At 42.6% G+C, this 27650-nt stretch overlaps 1 protein-coding gene and 1 long non-coding RNA gene across 2 annotated transcripts; one reads left to right on the top strand and one right to left on the bottom strand.

Moving 5' to 3' along the window:
• Positions 1 to 4949: 4949 nt before the first annotated feature.
• LOC120022735 (nucleoporin NUP42-like) lies at positions 4950 to 21658 on the bottom strand. Its single transcript, XM_038966725.1, has 7 exons — positions 21384 to 21658; positions 10488 to 10800; positions 10272 to 10360; positions 9887 to 9963; positions 9374 to 9460; positions 8234 to 8336; positions 4950 to 6413 (listed from the first exon to the last, which is right to left on the bottom strand). The coding sequence occupies exons 1-7, from the start codon at positions 21544 to 21546 to the stop codon at positions 5845 to 5847; spliced, it is 1401 nt and encodes a 466-aa protein (XP_038822653.1). The 5' UTR covers positions 21547 to 21658; the 3' UTR covers positions 4950 to 5844.
• A 3410-nt stretch (positions 21659 to 25068) lies between these two features.
• On the top strand, positions 25069 to 27491 carry LOC120022759. The gene is made up of 3 exons (XR_005472634.1): positions 25069 to 25422; positions 26380 to 26543; positions 27428 to 27491. It is a non-coding gene; the product is annotated as an uncharacterized LOC120022759 (long non-coding RNA).
• Positions 27492 to 27650: the final 159 nt, after the last annotated feature.

Genomic DNA, 27650 nt, shown 5'->3' with positions numbered 1-27650 from the left:
TAGCTGTGGATTGTAGCCCAATAAGGAATAGCCTACAGTCGGGAACACGCTGCAAATCTGACAGTGAAAAAAACAGCATGCAGGCAAAACAGGCCTTTCACAATATTTCAAATACAATCGAGGGAAAACACTGATCGGAAAGCAAATGGCTCCTGCTGAAAAGACTATGCTGTAAATTACCAAAATATTTGATCATCTTCCAAATATTGAGAGAGAGGCATTTGGCACGAGCGCAATAGCCATCACCAGCGAGTCAGCTGCACATCATTGGGTGAATCAGTGTAACTGGAAAGCATTTTTAGGACTATAATTTCCTCCTCATATTGTAGCCTACAATATGTCTCCACAAACCTAGGCCTATAGGCTATTGATGGATATAAGACCAGGTCGTTTTTATTGCCCTCAGTTTGTCAGTGTTAAAGTAGCCTGCCATTTCGAACCTTTCTGCGGTATTAAAACATATTCTGCTAAAGTCTCCAGTCATGTAAAATGACATAGAATGTCATGAAATGCGTTTTAAAAAAGGCTAAATTTTACCCAGACCCCAGGCTACTAAAAATGTTTCCACTATATGTGAGGCTTCTGTAAGTACCTCTACGCTACTTTTTTCTCATGTCTTCCAGTACCTCTGTACTCCCCAGGTACCCCCTCTTGCGCTCACTGTTGTTCCTGCACCTCCCGATTTACATTTTAAGCACCGCTGATACCTTTAAAACATGTGGCCTCATAATGGGCCTCGGAATCTCCTCATGGTATTTTTGTGCATTCAAATTGCCAATCGGTAAAATGCAATTGTTTTTGTTGTCTATGTTATGTCTGCCCCATACCATAACCCCACCATGGGACACTCTGTTCACAATGCTGACATCAGCAAATTCTCTAAAATGACGTTGAAGACAGTTTACGGTAGAGAAGTGAACACGTGGACATTTCTGCAGTCGGCATGCTAATTGCACCCTTTCTCAAAATCGTCGACATCTGTGGTCATTATGTTGCGTGACAAAACTAGATTTTAGAGTGGTCTTGTATTGTCCCCAGCCAATCTGTGCGTGGCAGTAATGATTGATTTTGATTTGAGGTGCAGAACAAGGCGTTGGACTGGGACTTGTTTTAATACGACGAAAAAAACTCTCATTTCAAAATGGATCCGCCGTGGTACTGTGTAGTCTAGTAGTACTAATATATCTGAGACCAGAGTATTGCAGTTCATTTCGTCTTTGATTTTTAATAAGTCATATATATATATGTGAGTGGTAAACAGGGAAGCAACGAGTCCCAGACAGTTTTCAATAGAACACACCAGAGGGGGGCAGCATTTACTAGACTACCTACATTATTGCGATCATCTGATTACTATCAATGTTTGGAATACATTGAGTTCGTTCACAAAACAGACGATGGGACACCCTTTTCAAACGGAGACTTATTTGTCAAAGGTCTGCCAGTTTAAACTATTATAATGGAGACAGGTTTATAGCAGTCAATGTCATCTATTCATTTACTGTTATAGTAGTTCTAAGTAGCAGCCCATTCAATGAATTGTTCCCACTTTAATGGTTGTGGTGCTCTTTACCGGAAGTGTTTGGGTTTTCTTGTGATCACAAAACGACGTATTTTGCTCAAATAGAGAGAGCATTAAATTGTGTTTTCTTTGACAAGATGGGCCTGGCTGAGAATAGAACATACATTTTTCTGCCAGAGTGTGCCGATGTTTACCCCAATTTTCTGGATTATTTTTTTGTGACCAGAATAAAGCGACATATTTTACTCACCTAGAGATGAATTTAAATGGTGTTTCTTTGAAAAGAGAGGGTCTGTGTGACATGAAAAATACATGAAGGGAAAATATCCATAGACAGAGGAATATCTTTCTGCACATCTCTTTAGTTGCAATGGTAGCTTCCATGGTTAACACAAACACAGGACATTAAATGCTACCTGATTTGACTCAGTAGAGTAACATGAGTAGTCCTACAGTATCACAGCCAGGTGGAACAGGTGTGTGCTATTGATTATTCTCTAACCCCCCAGTGTATGTGGTCTACTATGGTCTGATCTTAGACATCACTAACCCTCATCTTTTCTCTGTCTCCCCTTTTCGGAGGGCCTGAGGCGCTTGGACCGCGACTGAGGACATCCTGGCCTGACACCTGGACGTGCCTGGTCCAATCCCATCTGGCCCCCCTCTACCTGCCACATGCCAGTTACTTGCTGTGAAGAGTTAAAGCTGCAATATGTTACTTTTTGGGTGACCCGACGAAATTAACATAGAAATGTGGGTTATAGATCTGTCATTTTCATTGAAAACAAGTCTAAGAAGCGGTAGATATGTTCTATGTACGCTATTTCTATGCTTCCCGTTCCTTAAAATGTTGTTTATGCGTCTTTTACTTTCGGTTTTGTTCACCAGCTTCAAACAGCTGAAAGTAACATTTTTTTGTTATGGAAAACATATTTCACATTAGTTTAGATGGTACAATGATTCTCTAAACTACTTGTTTTTGTCATAAACTGAAATTAGTCGGAACGAAAAAAAATAAAAACGTAGCAACCAGGAAATGGCGGAGCGATTTCTGCACTGTGCATCTTCAACTAGTGACTTTCAGCATATAGAGAAGGGCACTCAACTTGTACTGCAAATCAAATCAATGTTTGTGTGTCACGTGTGCCGAATACAACAGGAGTAGACCTTACAGTGAAATGCTTACTTACAGGACCTAATCAACAGTGCAATTTTTAAGTAAATAAATAGGTATTAGGTGAACAATAGATAAGTAAAGAAATAAAAAAGACAGTGAAAAATAACAGTAGCGAAGCTATATACAGTAGCGAGGCTATAACAGTAGCGAGGCTACATACAGGCACCGGTTAATCAGGCTAATTGAGGTAGTATGTACATGTAGATATGGTTAAAGTGACTATGCATATAGGATGAACAGAGAGTAGCAGTAGCGTAAAAGAGGGGTTGGCGGGTGGTGGGACACAATGCAGATAGTCCGGGTAACCAATGTGCGGGGGCACCGGTTAGTCGGGCTAATTGAGGTAGTATGTACAGTTGAAGTCGGAAGTTTACATATACTTAGGTTGGAGAAATTAAAACTTGTTTTTCAACCACTCCACAAATATCTTGTTAAAAAACTATAGTTGTGGCAAGTCGGTTAGGACATCTACTTTGTTCATGACACAAGTAATTTTTCCAACAGTTGTTTACAGACAGATTATTTCACTTATAATTCACTGAATCACAATTCCAGTGGGTCAGAAGTTTACATACACCAAGTTGACTGTGCCTTTAAACAGCTTGGACAATTCCAGAAATGGATGTCATGGCTTTAGAAGCTTTTGATAGGCTAATTGACATCATTTGAGTCAATTGGAGGTGTACCTGTGGATGTATTTCAAGGCTTATCTTCAAACTCTGTGTCTCTTTGCTTGACATCATGGGAAAATCAAAAGAAATCAGCCAACACCTCAGAAAAAGAATTGTAGACCTCCACAAGTCTGGTTCATCCTTGGGAGCAATTTCCAAACGCCTGAAGGTACCACGTTCATCTGTACAAACAATGGTAAGCAAGTATAAATACCATGGGACCACGCAGCCGTCATACCGCTCAGGAAGGAGACGCGTTCTGTCTCCTAGAGATGAACGTACTTTGGTGTGAAAAGTGCAAATCAATCCCAGAACAACAGCAAAGGACCTTGTGAAGATGCTGGAGGAAACGGGTACAAAAGTATCTATATCCACAGTAAAACGAGTCCTATAATCGACATAACCTGAAAGGCCGCTCTGCAAGGAAGAAGCCACTGCTCCAAAACCACCATAAAAAAGCCAGACTACGGTTTGCAACTGCACATGGGGACAAAGATCGTACTTTTTGGAGTAATGTCCTCTGGTCTGATGAAACAAAAATAGAACTGTTTGGCCATAATGACCATCGTTATGTTTGGAGGAATAAGGGTGATGCTTGCAAGCTGAAAAACACCATCCCAACCGTGAAGCACGGGGGTGGCAGCATCATGTTGTGGGGGTGCTTTGCTGCAGGAGGGACTGGTACACTTCACAAAATAGATGGCATCATTAGCACGGAAAATTATGTGGATATATTGAAGCAACATCTCAAGACATCAGTCAGGAAGTTAAAGCTTTGTCGCAAATGGGTCTTCCAAATGGACAATGACCCCAAGCATACTTCCAAAGTTGTGGAAAAATGGCTTAAGGACAACAAAGTCAAGATATTGGAGTGGCCATCACAAAGACCTGACCTCAATCCTATAGAACATTTGTGGGCAGAGCTGAAAAGGCGTGTACGAGCAAGGAGGCCTACAAACGTGATTCAGTTACACCAGCTCTGTCAGGAGGAATGGGCCAAAATTCACCCAACTTATTGTGGGAACCTTGTGGAAGGCTACCTGAAACGTTTGACCCAAGTTAAACAATTTAAAGGCAATGCTACCAAATGGTGCAGCTGTAGAACCTTTTGAAGACCCATGCCAAATCTTTTTAGTTTGCTGCTGTCTTCACGACTGACTCAGATGAAGGATGATTGGTTAAAAGACAAGGATAAAATGATAGTTGGAGCTGTTATTGTTAGATTTCAGTGCAGCCTTTACAGTTATTGATCATAAATTGTTATTGAAGAAACTCACTTTCTATGGTTTTACATCACCTGCCATCACATGGTTGATTGGAGAGTTTCTTATCCAGAGTGTTCTTCTATGGAAGCTTCTCTAACATCAGATATGTACAGTGGGGTGTCCCTCAGGGCAGTTGGCTTGGGCCGTTACTCTTCTCCATTTTTTGACAAATTATTTGCCACTGGTCTTAAACACAAAGCTAGAATGATGCAGATGATTCTGCATACACAGTCTGCACCCAAAACCAGTTGAGCTGAAACTCTAAATAATGAGTTAGTTACAGAATAGGTGATTAATAACGCACAGGTCTTAAATACATGTACAACTAAAAGTATTTTATTTGATTAAAAACATTCTCTAAGACCTCAACTGGAGTACATAAAGGATGTGACCACTGAGCCAGTTGAGGAAACTAATCTCGTTGGTTTAACATCGGAGGATCATGGTTAAGACATATTGACTAAGTTGCTGTGAAGACGGGAAGGTCTGTTATTAAAAGATGTTCTGTGTTGTTTTTTGTTGTTGTTGTTGTTTACACACAAATCAACAGTAGCAGTAGTATCAGGCTGTCCGGTAATATGGTCAAGTGTAGCTAAATAAAGACCTAGCAAAGCTGCAGCTCAGAACAGAGCAGGAAGCCTTTCCCCTTAACTACACATACAGAACAGAGCAGGAAGCTTGTGTTACTTGTCAAAAAGTATCGTTCATACAACATACACCTGAGGGGGGGGGGGGGGGGGGGGGGGGAATAACGGACTGAGATGAAAGCACACAACAGCCAACAATTTGGTTTGAAAAATAAATCTATGCAAAAGAAAAAAAATACCACCAAGCATAATTAAAACTTAATTTTAATGTTGATATATTAAGGCCTTGCAGACCACCAGTGGTCTGTGGTCATGTTGTCTGCATTACATTCTGCTCCCGCTTCATTTTAAAAAGGGAACATTTCAACAGAATGGCAAGGCACTATTACCTGGAACACCCTCTTGGTTAAAACATGACATCATTCAGAATCCATTTGATTGATTGTATCAGTAGAAACTAGTCAGATCAGTGATTACATCATCAAGGATGGGGGGGAAAGATTCTGAACATAAGGGTTTTTTACTCAACAAAATGGGTTGAGAGACATTCAGTCCAGCTCTTTCCCCATCGGGTCAGTTAAAGACAAGGAGAGAAGCCATTTTGTAGATGTCCACGGTGGGATCAGACAACCAGCATATCAACAGGGGGAGGTTTGAGTGGTATCTGTCCCAGGGTGAACCTTTTCCCTCCAAACTCCTTCAGTTCCTCTTCACTCAGCTGGCTCTGGGGGGAGAAGAGACTGTTTGCTGCCCCCCCAGCCGCCCCTGTTCCTGCTACCATACCCCCAAACCCTCCACGCGCCTGTCCAAAACCACTTGCAGCCACCGGGGCTGCACTCCCGAAACCACTTCCACTAAATCCTCCTCCACTAGTGGTCGTCGAGTTGAAGCTAAACCCGGAAGCAGAGGCAGCAGCTCCAAATCCTGAAGCAGAAGCTCCGAAACCGGCAGTAGTTGGGTCTTTGTTGGCAGCAGGCGCGGCAAAGGAGAAACCTGCTGCCGAGGGAGCAGAGGTGGCCGTAGAACCGATTCCAGCGGGTGCTGGTACGGCGCCTACCACAGTACTGCCAAAACCAGAAGCTGCAGGCTTGGGAGCAGCCGAACCAAAGCCTCCTGCACTCGGCGCAGCAAAGCTGAAACTGCTGACACCTGAGGTGTCCTGGACTGGAGCCTGGGCTGGCACTCCAAAACCTAGGGAGGAGGAGAAGAGAGAATCTAGCTTTAGATTCAGAGAAGTACCAGAGAGATATCCAGGCAAACTAGGAGTTAGAGGGTCTTATCCAGGCAACCTAGGAGTTAGAGGGTCTTAGCCAGTCAACCTAGGAGTTAGAGAGGGCCTTAGCCAGTCAACCTAGGAGCTACAGAGGGTCTTAGCCAGTCAACCTAGGAGTTAGAGGGTCTTAGCCAGTCAACCTAGGAGTTAGAGGGTCTTATCCAGGCAACCTAGGAGTTAGAGGGTCTTAGCCAGTCAACCTAGGAGTTAGAGAGGGCCTTAGCCAGTCAACCTAGGAGCTACAGAGGGTCTTAGCCAGTCAACCTAGGAGTTAGAGGGTCTTAGCCAGTCAACCTAGGAGTTAGAGGGTCTTAGCCAGTCAACCTAGGAGTTAGAGGGTCTTAGCCAGTCAACATAGGAGCTACAGAGGGTCTTAGCCAGCCAACCTAGGAGTTAGAGGGTCTTAGCCAGTCAACATAGGAGCTACAGAGGGTCTTATCCAATCAACATAGGAGTTAGAGGGTCTTAGCCAGTCAACATAGGAGTTATTGAGGGCCTCCACGCCTGTATTCCTTTTCTATTGTATTCCTATGAAGAACACAGGCTACAGCAAATCTATAGTATTCCTATGAAGAACACAGGCTACAGCAGATCTATAGTATTCCTATGAAGAACACAGGCTACAGCAGATCTATAGTATTCCTATGAAGAACACAGGCTACAGCAGATCTATAGTATTCCTATGAAGAACACAGGCTACAGCAGATCTATAGTATTCCTATGAAGAACACAGGCTACAGCAGATCTATTGTATTCCTATGAAGAACACAGGCTACAGCAAATCTATAGTATTCCTATGAAGAACACAGGCTACAGCAGATCTATAGTATTCCTATGAAGAACACAGGCTACAGCAGATCTATAGTATTCCTATGAAGAACACAGGCTACAGCAGATCTATAGTATTCCTATGAAGAACACAGGCTACAGCAGATCTATAGTATTCCTATGAAGAACACAGGCTACAGCAGATCTATAGTATTCCTATGAAGAACACAGGCTACAGCAGATCTATAGTATTCCTATGAAGAACACAGGCTACAGCAGATCTATAGTATTCCTATGAAGAACACAGGCTACAGCAAATCTATTGTATTCCTATGAAGAACACAGGCTACAGCAAATCTATTGTATTCCTATGAAGAACACAGGCTACAGCAGATCTATAGTATTCCTATGAAGAACACAGGCTACAGCAGATCTATAGTATTCCTATGAAGAACACAGGCTACAGCAGATCTATAGTATTCCTATGAAGAACACAGGCTACAGCAGATCTATAGTATTCCTATGAAGAACACAGGCTACAGCAGATCTATAGTATTCCTATGAAGAACACAGGCTACAGCAGATCTATAGTATTCCTATGAAGAACACAGGCTACAGCAGATCTATAGTATTCCTATGAAGAACACAGGCTACAGCAGATCTATAGTATTCCTATGAAGAACACAGGCTACAGCAGATCTATAGTATTCCTATGAAGAACACAGGCTACAGCAGATCTATTGTATTCCTATGAAGAACACAGGCTACAGCAGATCTATTGTATTCCTATGAAGAACACAGGCTACAGCAGATCTATAGTATTCCTATGAAGAACACAGGCTACAGCAAATCTATTGTATTCCTATGAAGAACACAGGCTACAGCAAATCTATTGTATTCCTATGAAGAACACAGGCTACAGCAAATCTATTGTATTCCTATGAAGAACACAGGCTACAGCAAATCTTACCCGTTCCAAAGCCAGATGGTGCTGAGGACCCAAAGCCGGTGACTGGTGTCGACCCAAAACCTCCAGACGCTGCCTGTGGTGCTGGGTTGTCCAGCTCTGCAAGCTGGGAGAGACGAGAGAGTATTAGTCACCTTGTACACACACTACCGTTCACCAGGCTCAACGTCAACAGTGAAGAGAGGCGACTGCGGGATGCTGGCCTTCTAGGCAGAGTTCCTCTGTCCAGTGTCTGTGTTCTTTTGCCCATCTTAATTTTTATTGGCCAGTCTGAGATATGGCTTTTTCTTTACAACTCTGCCTAGAAGTCCAGCACCCCGGATTCGCCTCTTCACTGTTGACGTTGAGACTGGTGTTTTGCAGGTACTATTTAATGAAGCTGCCAGTTGAGGACTTGTGAGGCGTCTGTTTCTCAAACTAGACACACTAATGTACTTGTCCTCTTGCTCAGTTGTGCACCGGGGCCTCCCACTCCTCTTTCTATTCTGGCCAGTTTGTGCTGCTCTGAAGGGAGTAGTACACAGCATTGTACGAGATGTTCAGTTTCTTGGCAATTTCTCGCATGGAATAGCCTTAATTTCTCAGAACAAGAATAGACTGACCAGTTTCAGAAGAAAGTTATTTGTTTCTGGCCATTTTGAGACTGTAATCGAACCCACAAATGCTGATGGTCCAGATACTCAACTAGTCTAAAGAAGGCCAGTTTTATTGCTTCTTTAAATCAGAACAACAGTTTTCAGCTGTGCTAACATAATTGCAAAAGGGTTTTCTAATGATCAATTAGTCTTTTAAAATGATAAACTTGGATTAGCTAACACAACGTGCCATTGGAACACAGGAGTGATGGTTGCTGATGGGCCACTGTACACCTATGTAGACATTCCATAATAAAAATCTGCAGTTTCCAGCTACAATAGTCATTTACAACATTAACAATGTCTACTCTGTATTTCTGATCAATTTGATGTTATTTTAAACACGGACAAAAATGTTTTGCTTTTCTTTCAAAAACAAGGACATTTCTAAGTGACCCCAAACTTTTGAACGGTTAGTGTATACGACTTTCTATTTTGTCTTGTCGTATCACTACAGAAAGTAGTGTGTGTGTGTGTGTGTGTGTGTGTGTGTGTGTGTGTGTGTTACCATAGCGACTCTGGTGTTGCCGCTCATAGCCCTCAGCTCCTGGACTCTGCTTCTCCATTGGTTGAGCAGCTGATTGATGACGTTAACCTACAGACGACACAGACGGTAGTATTGACTGGACAATACAGACACATATGAACGTAATGGCTGTACACTCTGGAATCACTGTCCTTAAGTTAGAAGCAAGGAACTTAACGCCCCTAAACTGCTCTTTGGGCGCTGCACTACGGCCGCCGGCTGCTCCAGCCACTTCTACATAAGGTGTGTGTGTGTGTGTGTGTGTGTGTGTGTGTGTGTGTGTGTGTGTGTGTGTGTGTGTGTGTGTGTGTGTGTGTGTGTGTGTGTGTGTGTGTGTGTGTATATCGGAAGGGTTCGTTAAAAAGCAGGAGACAAATGTCTGTCTCGTAATGGAGCAATACAATATTTTCTTCATGACATTGAATCCCAGTGCAGATGGCTTTATGTTATACTGTGTTCATGCAGATAAAGGGACATGCGTGTGATTCTACTCACATAACCCTGCAGGTCTCCCGTTGGCTTGGTGTTGTAGTACTCCAGTCTCAGCTCCTCTGGAGAGAGCTCTGTAAACCCTACACAGAGGAGAAGACCAGGTTCATGGCGTCCACATCCATTCAATATACTGGAGACTCTTCACCGTCCAAAAGTAATTAACGACAATTCACAGTAATATCCACTCGCCTGTCCAAAACCACTTGCAGCCACCAGGGCTGCACTCCCGAAACCACTCCCTCTAAATCCTCCCCTGACTAGTAGGTAAATGGTTAACAGCTGTGTCCAACCCTCATGTGTGAGTGTGTGGTGGTAACAATTAATCTGTTCCAACCAGACAATCCTACAGTGGGACAGACCAAAGCTTAACCCTTCTGTTTTGTCTTACCTGAGATGGTTTCTTTGAGGACAGAGTAACAGGAGAAAAGCCACTGTCCTGAAGTCTCCCAGATCTCCATGTCTTTCTGGATGGTCTCCCTGGTGGAGGAGACAAGACAATGCCTATTACATTTACAGACTACTTTGTAAAGTATGTGTGTGTGTGTGTGTGTGTGTGTGAATTCTGAATACCATTGTGAAAACTGTATCCAATCACTGGACTTACAAGTGTTTTTCATTGTCCTCCCCTTCACTCCCACCCCTGTCGAAGCTGCTCTGTGTGCTCAAGGCAGAAAATCTGTTTTGGTTTGGAGAGGCGGCTGCAAAACTGAAATTGGAACTCTTGACTTGGCTGTCTCTTCCTCCTCCTCCTCCTCCTCCGCCTGGACCCCAGTTGTTGCCACCACCTCCCCCTCCTCCTCTTCCTCCCCCTCTGCCCCAGTCATCCCCACCCTGCTGGGAGGAGAAGGATGATGGCTGGACGTAGGTTCCTCCTCCAGACCTCTGAGCTGGGTTCACCCACACTCTGTTCCCAAACCCTGAAAACAGGACGTTCATTGATTAGACAACCTAAATACGGGCTCCTGAGTGGGGCAGTGGTCTAAGGCACTGCATTTCAGTGCAGGAGGTGACACTGCAGTCCCTGGTTCGAATCCAGGCTGTATCACATCCGGCCGTGATTGGGAGTCCCGTAGGGCGGCGCACAATTGGCCCCAGCGTCGTCTGGGTTTGGCCGGGGGTAGGCCGTCATTTTAAATGAAATTTTGTTCTTAACTGACTTGCCTAGTTAAATAAAAAAATGAAAAACACTAGATGGGATAAGTGTGTTGCTAGACTGCATGGCATGATGCCACACTTTCAATGAATTAGCCAATCTGTTTCTTCTATAGCCAACACAGATGTTTTACTAGACAGGACCTAGTTTCCCAAAAGCATCGAGGCAAAATTCATTACTAGAACTTTTGTATTGATCAAACCAAATCAAATTGTATTTGTTACATGAGGGCAAATACAACAGGTGTAGATTTTACCGTGAAATGTTACTTTCAAGCCCTCAACCAACGGGGCAGCTCATAGAAATAGAGGTAAGAAAATATTGACAAAATAAACAAAAGTTTAAAAAAATGTACATAAAAAAGTAACACGGAAATGACATAACAGTAACATATACAGAGGGTACCGGTACCGAGTCAATGTGGGGGGGGGGGGGGGGGGGGTACAGGTTAGTCGAGGTAATTTGTAAAGTGACTATACATAGATAGACAGTGAGTAGCAGCAGTGTAAAATCAAAGGGGGAGTGGGGGGGGTCCATGTAAATAGCCAGGGGGGCCATTTGATTCATTGTTCAGCAGTCTTATGGCTTAGGGGTAGTAGCTGTTAACCTGTCTAGCCCCGGGGTTCCGCTAGCATTCCACTGAAAAGGCAGCACGCGAAATTCAAAAATATTTTTTAGAAATATTTAACTTTCACACATTAACAAGTCCAACACAGCAAATGAAAGATAAACATCTTGTGAATCCAGCCAACATGTCCGATTTTTTAAATGTTTTACAGCGAACACCACGTATATTTATATTAGCTCACCACCAAATCCAAAAAAGCACAGACATTTCTTTCACAGCACAGGTAGCTTATACAAAACCCACAAATAGAGATAGAATTATTCACTAACCTTGGAAAATCTTCATCAGATGAGTCATATAACATCATGTTACACAATACATTTATGTTTTGTTCGATAATGTGCATATATATATATTTTAAAAAATCTCAGTTTACATTGGCGCGTTATGTGCAGTAATGTTTTGAATCCAAAACATCTGGTGATTTTGCAGAAATACTCATAATAAACATTGATAAAAGATGCAAGTGTTATTCACATAATTAAAGATAAACTTATCCTCTATGCAACCGATGTGTCAGATTTCAAAATAAACTTTACGGAAAAAGATTAATCTGAGAACGGCGCCCAGAGCCCCAACCAGCCAAAGAAATAGTCACTATTTTGGCGTCAACAAAAGCTACAAAAACACTATAAATATGCACTTACCTTCGAATAACTTCATCAGAAGGCACTCCCAGGATTCCCAAATCGACAATAAATGAAAATAAGTTCCATAAAGCCCATCATTTAGCCACTTGTTGTTAGCATGTTCAGCCCAGGAACCCATTTTCATGACGCACGAGCAAACCTCCAGGCAAAAACTCAAAAAGTTCCGTTACAGGTCGTAGAAACAGGTCAAATGATGTTTGCAATCCATATTTAGGATGTGTTTTACATTAATCATCAATAAGGATCCAACCAGAGAATTTCATTGTCTGTAGAAAGAGCATTGGAACGAGAGCTCTCTCTCTCACGCGCAAATCCTGACTGAAAAATCTGACGACCACTCACTAAAACAGCTCTTCTGAGCCCCTCCCTTATAGTAGAATAACAAGACTAAAATCTAAAGACGACGACATCTAGTGGAAGCCCTAGGCAGTGTTTGTTCAGCCATATCTACAATGGGTCTCATTTGACACTGTTTTGAAAATCGAGTTCTCATTTCCTGTTTTGACCTCTTCTCAGGTTTTTGTCTGCCAAATGAGTTCTGTTATACTTACAGAAATAATTCAAACAGTTTTAGAAACTTCAGAGTGTTTTCTATACAATAGTAATAATAATATGCATGTATTACCTTCTGGGACAGAGTAGGAGGAAATTTCGTTTGGGCACGCAATTTGTTCAAAGTCGAAATGCTGCCCCCTATCCCGATGATAGAGGGCAGCATTTCGAGCCTGGGCCATTTCAAGCCTTTTGGTCCTAGTCTCCTGACTCTGCTACTGCTTGTCATGCGGTAGCAGAGAGAACAGTCTAGGATTTGAGTGGCTGGAGTCTGACATTATCTTGGCCCTTCTGACACAGCCTAGTAAATATTTCCAGGATGTCAGGAAGCTTGGCCCCAATGATGTACTGGGCCGTACGCACTAACCTCTGTAGTGCCTTACGGTCAGATCCGAGCAGTTGCCATACCAGGCGGTGACGCAACCTGTCAGGGTGCTCTCAATGGTGCAGCTGTAGAACTTTTTGAGGATCTGAGGACCCAAATCTTTTCAGTCTCCTGAGGGGAAAAGGTGTTGTCCTGCCCTCTTCACGACTGTCTTGGTGTGTTTGGACCATGATTATTTGTTGGTGATGTGGACACCAAGGAACTTGAAACTCTCGACCCCCTCCACTACAGCCCCGTCGATGTTAATGGGGGCATGTTTGGCCCTCCTTTTCCTGTAGTCCACGATCAGCTCCTTTGTCTTGATCACGTTGAGGAAGAGGTTGTTGTCCTGGCATCACACGTCTCTGACCTCCTCCCTATAGGCTGTCTCATCGCTGTCGGTGATCAGGCCTACCACTGTTGTGTCATCAGCTAACTTAATGATGGTGTTGGATTAGTGCTTGGCCACACAGTCGTGAGTGAACAAGGAGTAGAGGAGGGGACTAAGTACGCACCCCTGAGGGGCCCCCGTGTTGAGGATCAGCGTGGCAGATGTGTTGCTACCTAACCTTACCACCTGGGGGCGGCCTGTCAGGAAGTCCAGGATCCAGTTGTAGAGGGAGGTGTTTAGTCCCAGGATCCTTAGCTTAGTGATGCGCTTTGAGGGCACTATGCTGTTGAACGCTGAGCTGTAGTCAATGAACAGCATTCTCACATAGGTGTTCCTTTTGTCCAGGTGGGAAAGGTGGGCAGTGCGATTGAGATTGCGTCATCTGTGGATCTGTTGTATGCGAATTGGAGTGTGTCTAGGGTTTCCAGGATGACGGTGTTGATGTGAGCCATGACCAGCCTTTCAAATCACTTCATGGCTACAGACGTGAGGCAGGTTACCTTGGTGTTCTTGGGCACAGGAACTATGGTGGTCTGCTTGAAATATGTAGGTATTAAGGACTCAATCAGGGAGAGGTTGAAAATGTCAGTGAAGACACTTGCCAGTTGGTCCGCGCATGCTTGGAGCACCCACGGCTTTGTGAATGTTGACCTGTTTAAAGGTCTTGCTCACATCGGCTACGGAGAGCGTGATCACACAGTCGTCAAGAACAGCTGGTGCTCTCAGGCATGCTTCAGTGTTGCTTGCCTCGAAGCAAGCATAAAAAGGCATTTAGCACATCTGGTAGGCTCGCGTTACTGGGCAGCTCACGGCTGTGTTTCCCTTTGTAGTCCATAATATTTTTCAAGCCCATCCGACGAGCGTCAGAGCTGGTATAGTAGGATTCTATCTTAGTCCTGTATTGAAGCTTTGCCTGTTTGATGGTTCGATTAAGGGCATAGCTGGATTTCTTATAAGCGTCAGGATTAGTGTCCCGCTCCTTGAAAGCGGCAGCTCTAGCCTTTAGCTCAGTGTGGATATTGCCTGTAATCCATGGCTTCTGGTTGGGCAATGTACGTACGTTCACTGTGGGGACGATGTCGTCGATGCATTTATTGATGAAGCCGATGACTGAGGTGGTATACTCCTCAATGCCATTGGACGAATCCCAGAAAAAATTCCAGTCTGTGCTAGCAAAACAGTCCTGAAGCGTAGCATCCACATCATCTGACCACTTCCGTGTTGCGCGAGTCACTGGTACTTCCTGCTTTAGTTTTTGCTTGTAAGCAGGAATCGTTAAATCTCCGAGCTGTTTCCCAAAACCATCATTATTACAAAAAAATGTAACTTGAAAACAGGCGTAAATCTAAACGCCTGCCTCTGACCTCTCGCGTCACTTTATACACAGATCTCAGCTAAACATAGAATCACATGGTTTATCCGCCTCTGTGACCGCCGATAACTTCAGAACAGCGTTGACTATAAATCCAAAGTTGCCAATGTCTTTGCAATTGATAAACAATGTATAAAAAGACGCATCAAATGAAAACCGAGATTAATGTATTAAAATATAAATACAGTAGGCTCTAGGCCTATTTCAATCATCATACTGAAATACATTTAATGTTCAATCAATTTAGTTATATTTAGATACTTGTAGGTTACCATCTGTAATTTGTCACAATATATTTAATGACGTGTAGACTTACATACGCACAACGATGACGCCAAATCTTGATAAAGTGCATCATTATAGGGTGAGCATTAGAATAAGCCGCCTAAATATTTGCCAACAAGTGCCCAGCATATGTGGGAACTCCATCAAGACTGTTGTAAAAGCATTTCAGGTGAAGCAGGTTGAGAGAATGCCAAGAGTGTGCAAAGCTGTCATCAAGGCAAAGGGTGGCTACTTTGAAGAATCTAATATATAAACATAGGGCAGAGTTCATCTGTCCAGTGTCTGTGTTCTTTCGCACATCTTAATCTTTTCTTTTTATCGGCCAGTCTGAGATATGGCTTTTTCTTTGCAACTCTGCCTAGAAGGCCAGCATCCCGGAGTCGCCTCTTCACTGTTGACGTTGAGACTGGTGTTTTGCGGGTAATATTTAATGAAGCTGCCAGTTGAGGACTTGTGAGGCGTCTGTTTCTCAAACTAGACACACTAATGTACTTGTCCTCTTGCTCAGTTGTGCACCGGGGCCTCCCACTCCTCTTTCTATTCTGGTTAGAGCCAGTTTGCGCTGTTCTGTGAAGGGAGTTGTCAGCCAATTGTGAACATTTTCTCTTATCTTGTATCTGAAAACACCCGTAAAACTATCCTTATTGATATGAAGTGTCATAACACCCCTAAAACTATCCTTATTGATATGAAGTGTCATAACACCCCTAAAACTATCCTTATTGATATGAAGTGTCATAACACCCCTAAAACTATCCTTATTGATATGAAGTGTCATAACACCCCTAAAACTATCCTTATTGATATGAACTGTCATAACACCCCCAAAACTATCCTTATTGATATGAAGTGCCATAACTTGTGTGACCAATAAAAATAAGGAGAAATTGGGCATCCTTGTTTAATTCCTCGTCTAACATCAAATCTCTAAGGTTCCGTGGGATAATTTAACAGAGCTGTTGAAGTGTCTTAATTAGACGTTTAAAAAAATCTGTCTCAAAAAGAAAATAGTCCTCAACTGTATCAAAAGCCTTGTAAAAGCCTACAAATAAAAAAAACACTATCTTCCATAATGTGCTCATTGTAGTCTATCAAGTCCAATACTAGTCGAATATTATTAAATATATGTCTTCCCTTCATAAAACCAGACTGGGTATCATCAATGATTTGGTAAAAACCTTTTTGAAGTCTTTCGTCAAAGATGGAAAGGATATCTAGTGAGATGTACAACTGAAATGTGTCTTCCCCATTTAACCCTCTGAATCAGAGAGGTGCGGAGGGAGGGATGGACGGTACAGAGTCAATGTGGAGGCTATATACAGGGTGTTACGGTACAGAGTCAATGTGGAGGCTATATACAGGGTGTTACGGTACAGAGTCAATGTGGAGGCTATATACAGGGTGTTACGGTACAGAGTCAATGTGGAGGCTATATACAGGGTGTTACGGTACAGAGTTAATGTGGAGGCTATATACAGGGTGTTACGGTACAGAGTCAATGTGGAGGCTATATACAGGGTGTTACGGTACAGCGTCAATGTGGAGGCTATATACAGGGTGTTACGGTACAGAGTCAATGTGGAGGCTATATACAGGGTGTTACGGTACAGAGTCAATGTGGAGACTATATACAGGGGGTACCGGTACAGAGTCAATGTGGAGACTATATACAGGGTGTTACGGTACAGCGTCAATGTGGAGGCTATATACAGGGTGTACCGGTACAGAGTCAATGTGGAGGCTATATACAGGGTGTTACGGTACAGAGTCAATGTGGAGGCTATATACAGGGGGTACCGGTACAGAGTCAATGTGCGGGGCCACCGGTTAGTCGAGGTAATTGAGGTAATATGTACATGTAGGTAGAGTTATTAAAGTGACTATGCATAGATAATAACAACAGAGAGTAGCAGCAATGTATAAGCAGGGTCTGGGTAGCCCTTTGATTAGCCAAAGATCATAGGATCTTTGTTTGGTTTGGGGATTACAGCAGTGAGACCTTGTGTCATAAAAACAGGCAGGAGCCCTAAATCAATCGCCTCCTTTAAAGACATTAAATATAAATTTAAAAAATATCCTCCTGAAAAATATTTATAGAATTCATTAATAAGGCCATCATTCCCTTGGAGATTTGTTCTCCTTTTAACTTGTTGATACATTTAGTTCTCTTCATACATTCGGTCCATTTCTAGTCGTAAAGAAATTAACTGACTCTTTCCTTCTTCATCCAAGGTCCTCCCATAGAGATTAGAGAAAGTATGTCCTTAAGTTTCTCTTCTCTCAATCTGTTTACCTTCAGAAATGTCTTTACCTCTCTTCATGGCTGTTTGTCTTATCTCATATACTTCATTCATTCCCAATATTTCCCATAAGACTTAAATAGTTGGGTTTTCCTCCAATTGTCTTGTATAATATCATTGGCATCCATCTTGATATGATCCTCTTCCAGCAGTCTACTATTGAGTTTCCAATAACTCTGATTCGGGTTATTAACTTCAGATCCATTCATATTTAAAGATAAGAATATAACTTTATGATCAGATGGTTCAATGGATACCTTGACTACAGTGTTATCTAATGAATTATAAGTATATTCTTGACTGTCTGGACATGTCCTTGTTACACCAAGTGAAGTACTTTTTAAAATCAGGATATTTATATATCCAAATATCGAATAATCCAAGACATATTATTAAACTCGGTATTAACAATGCTGGATCTTTTAGGAGGGGGATATCTGTCAATCATCACATTAGGCACAGAATTACAATCTCCACTTAAGATCATCTTAAAATACACCTTTAATTCTATTAATCTCTCCCAGAGTGGTGAGTCGTACTACTGATGACCTTCCCTTTAAATACACCTTTAATTCTATTAATCTGTACCAGTGGTGAGTTTTACCACGGATGACCTTCCTTTTAAATGCACCTTTAATTCTATTAATCTCTTCCAGAGCGGTGAGTCTTACTACTGATGACCTTCCCTTTAAATACACCTTTAATTATATTAATGTCTACCAGAGTGGTGAGTCATACTACTGATGACCTTCCCTTTAAATACACCTTTAATTCTATTAATCTCTTCCAGAGCGGTGAGTCTTACTACTGATGACCTTCCCTTTAAATACACCTTTAATTCTATTAATCTCTTCCAGAGTGGTGAGTCTTACTACTGATGACCTTCCCTTTAAATACACCTTTAATTCTATTAATCTCTTCCAGAGCGGTGAGTCTTACTACTGATGACCTTCCCTTTAAATACACCTTTAATTCTATTAATCTCTTCCAGAGCGGTGAGTCTTACTACTGATGACCTTCCCTTTAAATACACCTTTAATTCTATTAATCTCTTCCAGAGCGGTGAGTCTTACTACTGATGACCTTCCCTTTAAATACACCTTTAATTCTATTAATCTCTTCCAGAGCGGTGAGTCTTACTACTGATGACCTTCCCTTTAAATACACCTTTAATTCTATTAATCTCTTCCAGAGTGGTGAGTCTTACTACTGATGACCGTCCCTTTAAATACACCTTTAATTCTATTAATCTCTTCCAGAGCGGTGAGTCTTACTACTGATGACCTTCCCTTTAAATACACCTTTAATTCTATTAATCTCTTCCAGAGCGGTGAGTCTTACTACTGATGACCTTCCCTTTAAATACACCTTTAATTCTATTAATCTCTTCCAGAGTGGTGAGTCTTACTACTGATGACCTTCCCTTTAAATACACCTTTAATTCTATTAATCTCTTCCAGAGCGGTGAGTCTTACTACTGATGACCTTCCCTTTAAATACACCTTTAATTCTATTAATCTCTTCCAGAGCGGTGAGTCTTACTACTGATGACCTTCCCTTTAAATACACCTTTAATTCTATTAATCTCTTCCAGAGCGGTGAGTCTTACTACTGATGACCTTCCCTTTAAATACACCTTTAATTCTATGAATCTCTTCCAGAGTGGTGAGTCTTACTACTGATGACCGTCCCTTTAAATACACCTTTAATTCTATTAATGTCTACCAGAGTGGTGAGTCGTACTACTGATGACCTTCCCTTTAAATACACCTCTTAAAACTGCTACACCTGCAGAGTGGTTGTTGCCATATGATAACCAGATATCGTTACTCCACATATTTTTTCAAAAAGCTAGATCGGAACAACAAGCATGAGTCTCTTGTAGAAAAGTCTCCATTAAACTGTTTTCAATACAGGAAAATAGCCTTAGGTTTGAGTAAATGCCCAATAACCCTGACATTAATTGAACAAAGAGATAAAAATACATCAATTTCAACCAACAACCTTGTTAGGAAAAGCTAAGGAAAAAAAGTTGTAACTCAAAAGATGTCCATCCCATTATACTGTCCATAAAGCTACCAAAGTATTTTTACTCCCACAAGAGGGAGACATTGTGTAGACTTTACAATAAGCAGTTATTCACCCATAGTTTGTGTTTAGTTTGCCAGTTTTCAGTTTAGCCTTTTCTTACTTCAAGTGTTTGTGTAAATTCTTTATAATAAAAGGCTGCTTTTCACCTGGCGATTAGGCCGTGTTTAGGCCTGCCAGTTCTGACCGAGTTAGACTCTGGCTCTCTCTCAAATGTTCTGATTTGGCCGCATTTCTTTCCCCTCGGTAATCATTTTTGCACCGACAATGAATGCCGTTTTGCCTGCCGTTCGAGCCGCAGCCACAGTTTCTCCCGTGTCACTTTGTCCGCAGAGGTCAGATCCTCAATGAATCTCAATTTTTGCTTGATAAGGAACTCAGCTCTTCGCTCGCCTCCAGAGATGATCCCGTGTAGATCTGTTGTTGAACTGGACGAAGGTTGTCACTCTGACTCTTGTCTTGATCTTTGAGTCTTCCAAACGATGTCCACATATTTCAGAAGTTTGCCTTTTGATGTGTGTGTGAGAGAGTGAGAGTGAGAGAAAGAGAGCGAGAGAGAGTGAGAGAGAGAGAGCTCCACAGATGTCAAGAACTCTACATTTGATGTCCTCCCCCGACTGCTCTGGAATTCGACGGAGCCTCAGGTTCCGCCTGCGCTGGTATCTCTCCGCCTCATTCACCTTCTTTTCATTTTCCTGGCAGATAACTTCCACCTTCTTCATGTCACTTTTGAGGGTCTTCACTTCCCCAGAGATAAAGTCAACATATATATTTTTTAATGGCCTTAATTTTTAAATCGCATTGATCCTGAGTGTCGCAGCAGTCTAAGGCACTGCATCTCAGTGCAAGAGGCGTCACTAAAGTCCCTGGTTCGAATCCAGGCTGTATCACATCCGGACGTGATTGGGAGTCCCATAGGGTGGCGTACAATTGGCCCAGCATCGGCCGGGTTTGGCCGGGGGTAGGCCGTCATTGTAAATAAGAATTTGTTCTTAACTGACCAGTTAAATAAAGGTTAAATTTGAAAAATAAAAACATGTTCTCCAAGCCATCTGCCCTTGCATCTAATTTTTATTTTACTGTCAAAAGCATCACAATATTGTTTTGCATCTCAAGAAGTGACATACCCTCTTGCCCTCTCATCTTTTTCACCTGGGGCTTGACTGGAGTGTCGGGGGTCGTCCGAGCACACCACATTTCTCATCACCAACAGCATTATTTCCCCCACAGTTACATTCTGAAGAGGAGTACCCAAGACCATACCATCTTTTGCTCTTAATAAAAAATAAAATAAAGATTCAAAATATGCCTGACAGATACTGCTGCACACGCGCGAAATAGTGATTGGTCCAAATAATCAGTGAACCAAAAACCATCACAAGTAACGTTACAATATAAGTGTTCCTCATTACCACCGTCTTTATCCCACTGACGTAACATTTTGTAACGGATGTAAAGCCGAGACTACTAGAAAGAAACGTAGCTAGCTAGCTAGGCTAAAAAGTAAACAAAACAAATGTTATAGTTGAGTTTATGGCTATTAGCTACGGTGTAGAGTTGGCTATAACAGAAACAGACAGCGGTCTGGGGACCCGGATGAACAATACTACTAGCTAGTACTACATTTAGTTAGCCTCGGCTCCCAAGCTTCGCCGACGTTGTCGAAAGTGAGGATGAAAGCTTGTGGGGCAGAGGCTAGCTACTAGTTACCCCTTACCTCCTCCACCTCCTCCTCCTCCACCACCTCTGTTGGACTGTTGAGGGGGACGGTTGTTGTAATTTCCACCGCCGCCTCCTCCACCACCACCTTTTGGGTGCTCATTCCAACACTTGTCGCCATATCGACACCGGCCTTGCATCCAAAAGTTGCACACCGTCATAGTGTGGCAGGATTTATAATTGCTGGTGCGGTGAATGAAATTAAATCCTCTCGTTTCCCCACAATAGTTTTCAACACCACATTGTTTTCGTTCAAATTACGCCATTTTGAAAATCCACATGAAGGAATGTCGCAGGTCTATGACGTCAAGTGCAAGGCAAATGCAACAATGCGCCCATGTGTTTGGTTTTGGTACTGCATCCAGGAAAGTAATCCTCAATCAAAATGATCAGCCACAGTAGACAATAGTACAGAAAATAATTACATAATTAGGCTATATTACCTAAGACTCTATACAATTGGTAGTATTATTGTATTGTGTATGTGTATTTCTGTCTATGTGCGTGTGTGTGTCAGGTGCGTATGGGTGCTTAAATACTGTACATACGTAGCCTGTGTTTAGAGCAACAAGATTGTCTGCATTGTCAGTACAGTTGCTATGTAAACTATGCTATTTTTAACTTACAGGTGAAAGTGTTGCAAAACAGAGAGAAAGAGGAAGTGGAAGAGAGAGGAGGAGGGAGGGACACAGAGTGTCTTTGTGATTCCTCTTTGCCAACTCCACATTCCAGAGCGTTTCACCTGTGGCGAGTCTTGCCATGACAACACACAACCTGTTGAGGTGAGATTAAGGTGAGTTTCACCTGGAGGGCCGTGCAGTGTTTGCACAGTACCACACACACACACACACACACACACACACACACACACAGTACAGTATCGCAAATCACAGGTCACCAATAGACTGAAAAGTCCCTTTCCCAATATTGTACAAGAGACACTCCACCGTAATATTCCTGCAAATAGTATTTTGGGGGTTATTGTTGACAACAAGCCCATGCAAATGTGAGGAAGGTTTAGCATGCATTAGGGATAGGGAGTTGCATTAGGGATAGGGAGTTGTATTAGGGATAGGGAGTTGCATTAGGGATAGGGAGTTGTATTAGGGATAGGGAGTTGCATTAGGGATAGGGAGTTGCATTAGGGATAGGGAGTTGCATGAGGGATAGGGAGTTGCATTAGGGATAGGGAGTTGCATTAGGGATAGGGAGTTGCATTAGGGATAGGGAGTTGGATGAGGGATAGGGAGTTGCATTAGGGATAGGGAGTTGCATTAGGGATAGGGAGTTGCATTAGGGATAGGGAGTTGCATTAGGGATAGGGAGTTGCATTAGGGATAGGGAGTTGTATTAGGGATAGGGAGTTGCATTAGGGATAGGGAGTTGCATTAGGGATAGGGAGTTGCATTAGGGATAGGGAGTTGCATTAGGGATAGGGAGTTGCATGAGGGATAGGGAGTTGCATTAGGGATAGGGAGTTGCATTAGGGATAGGGAGTTGCATTAGGGATAGGGAGTTGCATTAGGGATAGGGAGTTGCATTAGGGATAGGGAGTTGCATTAGGGATAGAGAGTTGCATTAGGGATAGGGAGTTGTATTATTTAATTAGGAAAGTCAGTTAAGAACAAAATCTTATTTACAATGAAGGCCTACCCCGGCCGAACCTTAACCCGATGACGCAAGGCCAATTGTGTGCCGCCCTGTGGGAATCAGGTTGGTTTTTCTTTTGATTTTCTCCTACCATATCTATTGTTTTATAGTCTCATACATTATTTTAACATTTCTACAAACTGCAAAGTGTCTTCCTTCCAATGGTACCAATTATATGCATATCCTTGCTTCAGGGCCTGAGCAACAGGCAGTTTACTTTTGGCACGTCAGTCAGGCGGAAATTAAGAAAAATGGACCCTAGCCCTAAGAAGTGGACAGCACTCCTGATGCTTTCCATTTACTCTGTCAAATATACTGTGCATGTGTGTGTACATACTAGTCACGTGTAGTTTCGGGGTGGGAGGGAGAGGGAGGGAGGTTAGGGAGTCCCCCAGGTATGCAGACAGACAGGGAGGAATGAGATAGCAGGGATACCTGACCCACATTCCTGATGGAAGAGGGGAACCACTTCCCTCCCTCCCTCTCTACCTGTTCGGGTCCTCGCTGTCATTTGTAAACACACGAAAACTGTTTATTTATACAGGCATTCCTGAGGTCTACCTCTTACCCAAGTTAAAGATACCACAGTAGCATGAGATTTTCTTGCTGACTGCCTTCTCCGAATGAGGACTGATACTCATCTACGACACGCTTACTACCCATTTGTAATCAAATTAAAGTTAGCGTCTGTCCCCACTCACATTCTTTCTCTGTAACAACCATTCAGATACTGTATTCACAACAGTCCCGAAATTGCCTAATAATTTGCTCTGTCATATCAAAACAATCACCTCACACGGTCAGTTCTAGAGCTGGATGCTACCCAGAGACATACAGTACAAGTCAAAGGGTTTTTCTTGATGTTTTTACTATTTTCTACATTGCAGAATAATTGTGAAAACATCAAAACTATGAAATAACACATATGTAATCATGTAGTAACCAAAAAAAGTGTTAAACAAATCTAAATATTTATATTTTATATTTGAGATTCTTCAGAGTAGAGAGAGAGAGAGAGAGAGAGAGAGAGAGAGAGAGAGAGAGAGAGAGAGAGAGAGAGAGAGAGAGAGAGAGAGAGAGAGAGAGAGAGAGAAACTGTAAAACACTCATAGAGAAACTTAATCCAGAAACACTAAGGAATGCACAGTATGTGTCCATGCTAAAGCATCCGGAACCTTCATTTCCTACAAGCTGCACAACAGGTAAAACTGGCAACAGTCCAGTCTTTGCTGTGCTTATGTCAGTTTGTATGCTCTGTGTCAATATGACTTTGAAAGGTCCTGGGATTCCTCCAACTCCTTCGCTCCTTTTTTATAATAGAGACACTAAATGTCTCTGCTAATTTTAACACTGATTGCCTTTTCTTCTCTGTATCTGTCACAGGAGGTTGGAATACATATACTGTAGAAATTGTATAGGCCTAGTTGCATCTATCACCAACTCAGTTGCCTTGTGGTCAGATTGTCCGCCCCTCAGTAGAGTCATACTAAAGACTGAAAATGGATCTTGAGGCGTCTCTGCTCTGTACTCAGATAGATTGGGGTTAAGGCCCTGTGATAAACTAGCGTCCACTTGTACAGCACATCAATCTGCTCAGTTGTATCTATCTGCAGAAAACAGTTTTTTTATTAGATGTGACAGATAGGTCTACAATTAGTGGTATACCTCACTGTCGCTGTGGTAACCATTAAAATATTTGTTCCGGTAAAAAATATCACCAGTGCTATCTTCATTCCATTTTCTTGACGTTTTAATATACTGTTGCTAACCAATTAAACTCTAGTATCTGAACATCGTCTGTCCCTTTGGAGGGTGTGACTCTGTGTTGTGTCCTATTGTTCAGCGCCTCTATGCATTTCCTCCTGGATGTCAGGCAATGTACGCGCCGCGGCACGTTGCTAGGTTACCCTGAAGCCCAACCCTCCCTTCTAGTGGATTCACCTGAACGCTGGTCACGTCAGCGGTCCTCCGGTTTTGGCCAATCAGGGGCCCGGACAGGTGCTCCTCCGGGAGGACAGTTTCGGAGGCGGAAACCTGCAGGTCCACTAAAAGACAGACGCCTCAATATAAAGTTGTAAATTCAGTCGTATTTTTTTAATCAGAGAATCACTGAAACGAGTTATGAGAGCGAATCAAATTACTGATAGTTCGTTTTAAATATATATAATTTTTCAACCGTGGAAAGAGAATGAGTGGAGATAGCTTGCGCTGAGAATCCGTGTGTAAAGATAGACGCACTTTTAGGACGCACAACATAATAGCCGTTTCAACTGACTCCACAAGATATCAGCCATGGATTTTTACATCAACACGGACTAAAGTTCGTTCTCGAAGAGGTCCGACCCGCTCCTCTCCGGCCCTGTCCCATACCAGCCCGAATAGTACAGGTGAGTGGCCCGGTGGTGTAGAGATGCTTATAGCATTGCTGAGCGGTGAATCACAGCTCTGTCTCAGCTGTTCTCACGGCTCATTAAACCTGTTCTACACGACATAGATAGTTACGGATAGTATACGCTGCGTTTGCTGTTTAGGTTGTTGTTGTTTTTTGCAAAGAAGTTACGTATTCATATTCATAGTCTTTCACTGACCAAGAAGAACATAAAGGCATAATCCGTGTGCGAATGAGACGTGAGCTTCTAGACACTGTATTTCCGTCCCATATATTTCATATACATACAGTATACATCATACATATATCCCATATTTCAGCACCGTCTCATGTGTCCAGACAAAAGCTCATTTTGTCAACAAAACGTATCAATGAATCAGGCTACAAGAGTGTAGGCCTGATGATACTCACTGAATGTCATTTAGACTTGTTGGTGTCTTGTAACAGAGGTCTCTTTCTATTCATCCAATCGCGGTGCACAGTGCACTGTTGGGACGCACGGAATCTTTTTGGGACTTGGACGAACATGTAGCCCTGTTTTTTTTAAAGAGTATTTTTTGTTGTTGTTGTTGACAATCAGATGAAAGCATCATGACTGGTCATGCCACATTAAAATATAATACATTTCTACCGTTATAGGAAGTCACGTTAAAAAAAAAAAAATCTCACGAATGTCAGGATACAATTCACACTGTGGGCATCATCATAGAGCTATAATTGATGATGAAGATGATGATGATGAATGTGCATTATGCTGCTCAGGATGTTTGGTGTAAAAACCTTAATATTCATTGCGCAATTATACCAGCAGTATTTTAAACAGTTATTACGTTGTAATAACACTGTACCCGACCTGTCGATATCACATCACTACGACAAGATATGTTTTAGATATACGGTTTAATAGATGTCTGAGTGATACTTGGCATAAAGGTGGACCTGTTAATGTGTCTAGCAGGTGGAAGATGGCAGAGAGAGTGACTTGGTGGAGAGCGTTTATGGGGAGCAGTAAGAGAAGTAGCAGTGGTACCAAGGACATCACCACAGCCACTCAGCTCCCCGACACAGTGAAGGACCCTCTGACGCCCCACGCGCAGGGACTCCTAGCTACACCACACTGTAAGTCATCTCAGCACCCACACAGTGATATATGCCATTTAGCAGACTCTTTTTATCCAAAAGCGACATGTGTAAATAAAAGCATTTTATGTATGGGTGGTCCCGGGAATCAAACTCACTATTCCTGTTATTGTAAACGCCATGCTCTACCAACTGGACCATTTTAATGTTAAGTCTATCATGACAGACTGGCCTATAAGATACTTTTTAAAACAGAGGCTGGATTGTGTGTTTACCTTACATTGTTCTAGGTGCATAGAGGGGAAAATAATATGTTTTGAGAAAAGAACCTCTGGCCTCCTGGCCTCCTTGTATGCCCCCAAAAATGTGATCGACCGCCTTGATTCTGTCTTATGTTGCAAAATTTGAATTTTTTTAGTTTTTTAAATTGGTATAAAAGTAGAGACTCAGATCTACAAAATGGTATATCATACACTACATTTGAGGAACAATGGAAAGGATTCTGCTTTGAACGTTGATAAACTAGTAACCTCACTTTTGAGAAAATGGCCTTTGAATATTTTGGTACCTGTCTGGAAAGCTCTTCTTTGTCTCCACCCATTCAGCATCGTTCACACCCTCTGGAGATTTAGTCCCCACCCAAACTCTGAACATTTTACTCCCCCTAGCAGAGCTGGCTTTCATATTATCCAGAGCGTTGGTGACTGTACCTGTGCTGCTGGCAACCATTTAATTACGCTTTGTTGCCGACGTTTACTGACACCGGCCGTATTCAACGGGTGTTAAGCGTTCGTAAAATCATCAGTTATTGTTTCAAACGGCTCTCCTGTGAAGTAGGGACGCCTAGTTCCTGAAACGGGTCACTTATGTTAAGCCTCCTTGAAATCTCCTAACGTGCTTGTATTCTACTCTACTATTCTCAGCAACAGCCTCCAAACTTCCAACCAACCAACAGCCACCAGCATCACCACAACCACCAGCATCACAGCACCCACCAGCATCACAGCAGTCACCAGCATCACAGCAGCCACCAGCATCACAGCAGCCACCAACATCACAGCAGTCACCAGCATCCCAGCAGCCACAGGCAGAGCAGTCACAGGCACCAGTCAGTACAGGCACCAGCCTCTTCAGCGACGAGACCTT

The sequence above is a fragment of the Salvelinus namaycush genome, chromosome 27 (assembly GCF_016432855.1).
Source record: "Salvelinus namaycush isolate Seneca chromosome 27, SaNama_1.0, whole genome shotgun sequence".
In the NCBI taxonomy this organism is placed as follows: domain Eukaryota; kingdom Metazoa; phylum Chordata; class Actinopteri; order Salmoniformes; family Salmonidae; genus Salvelinus; species Salvelinus namaycush.
The sequence above is the reverse complement of the archived record's forward strand: the minus strand, read 5'-3'. Positions and strand labels throughout refer to the sequence as shown.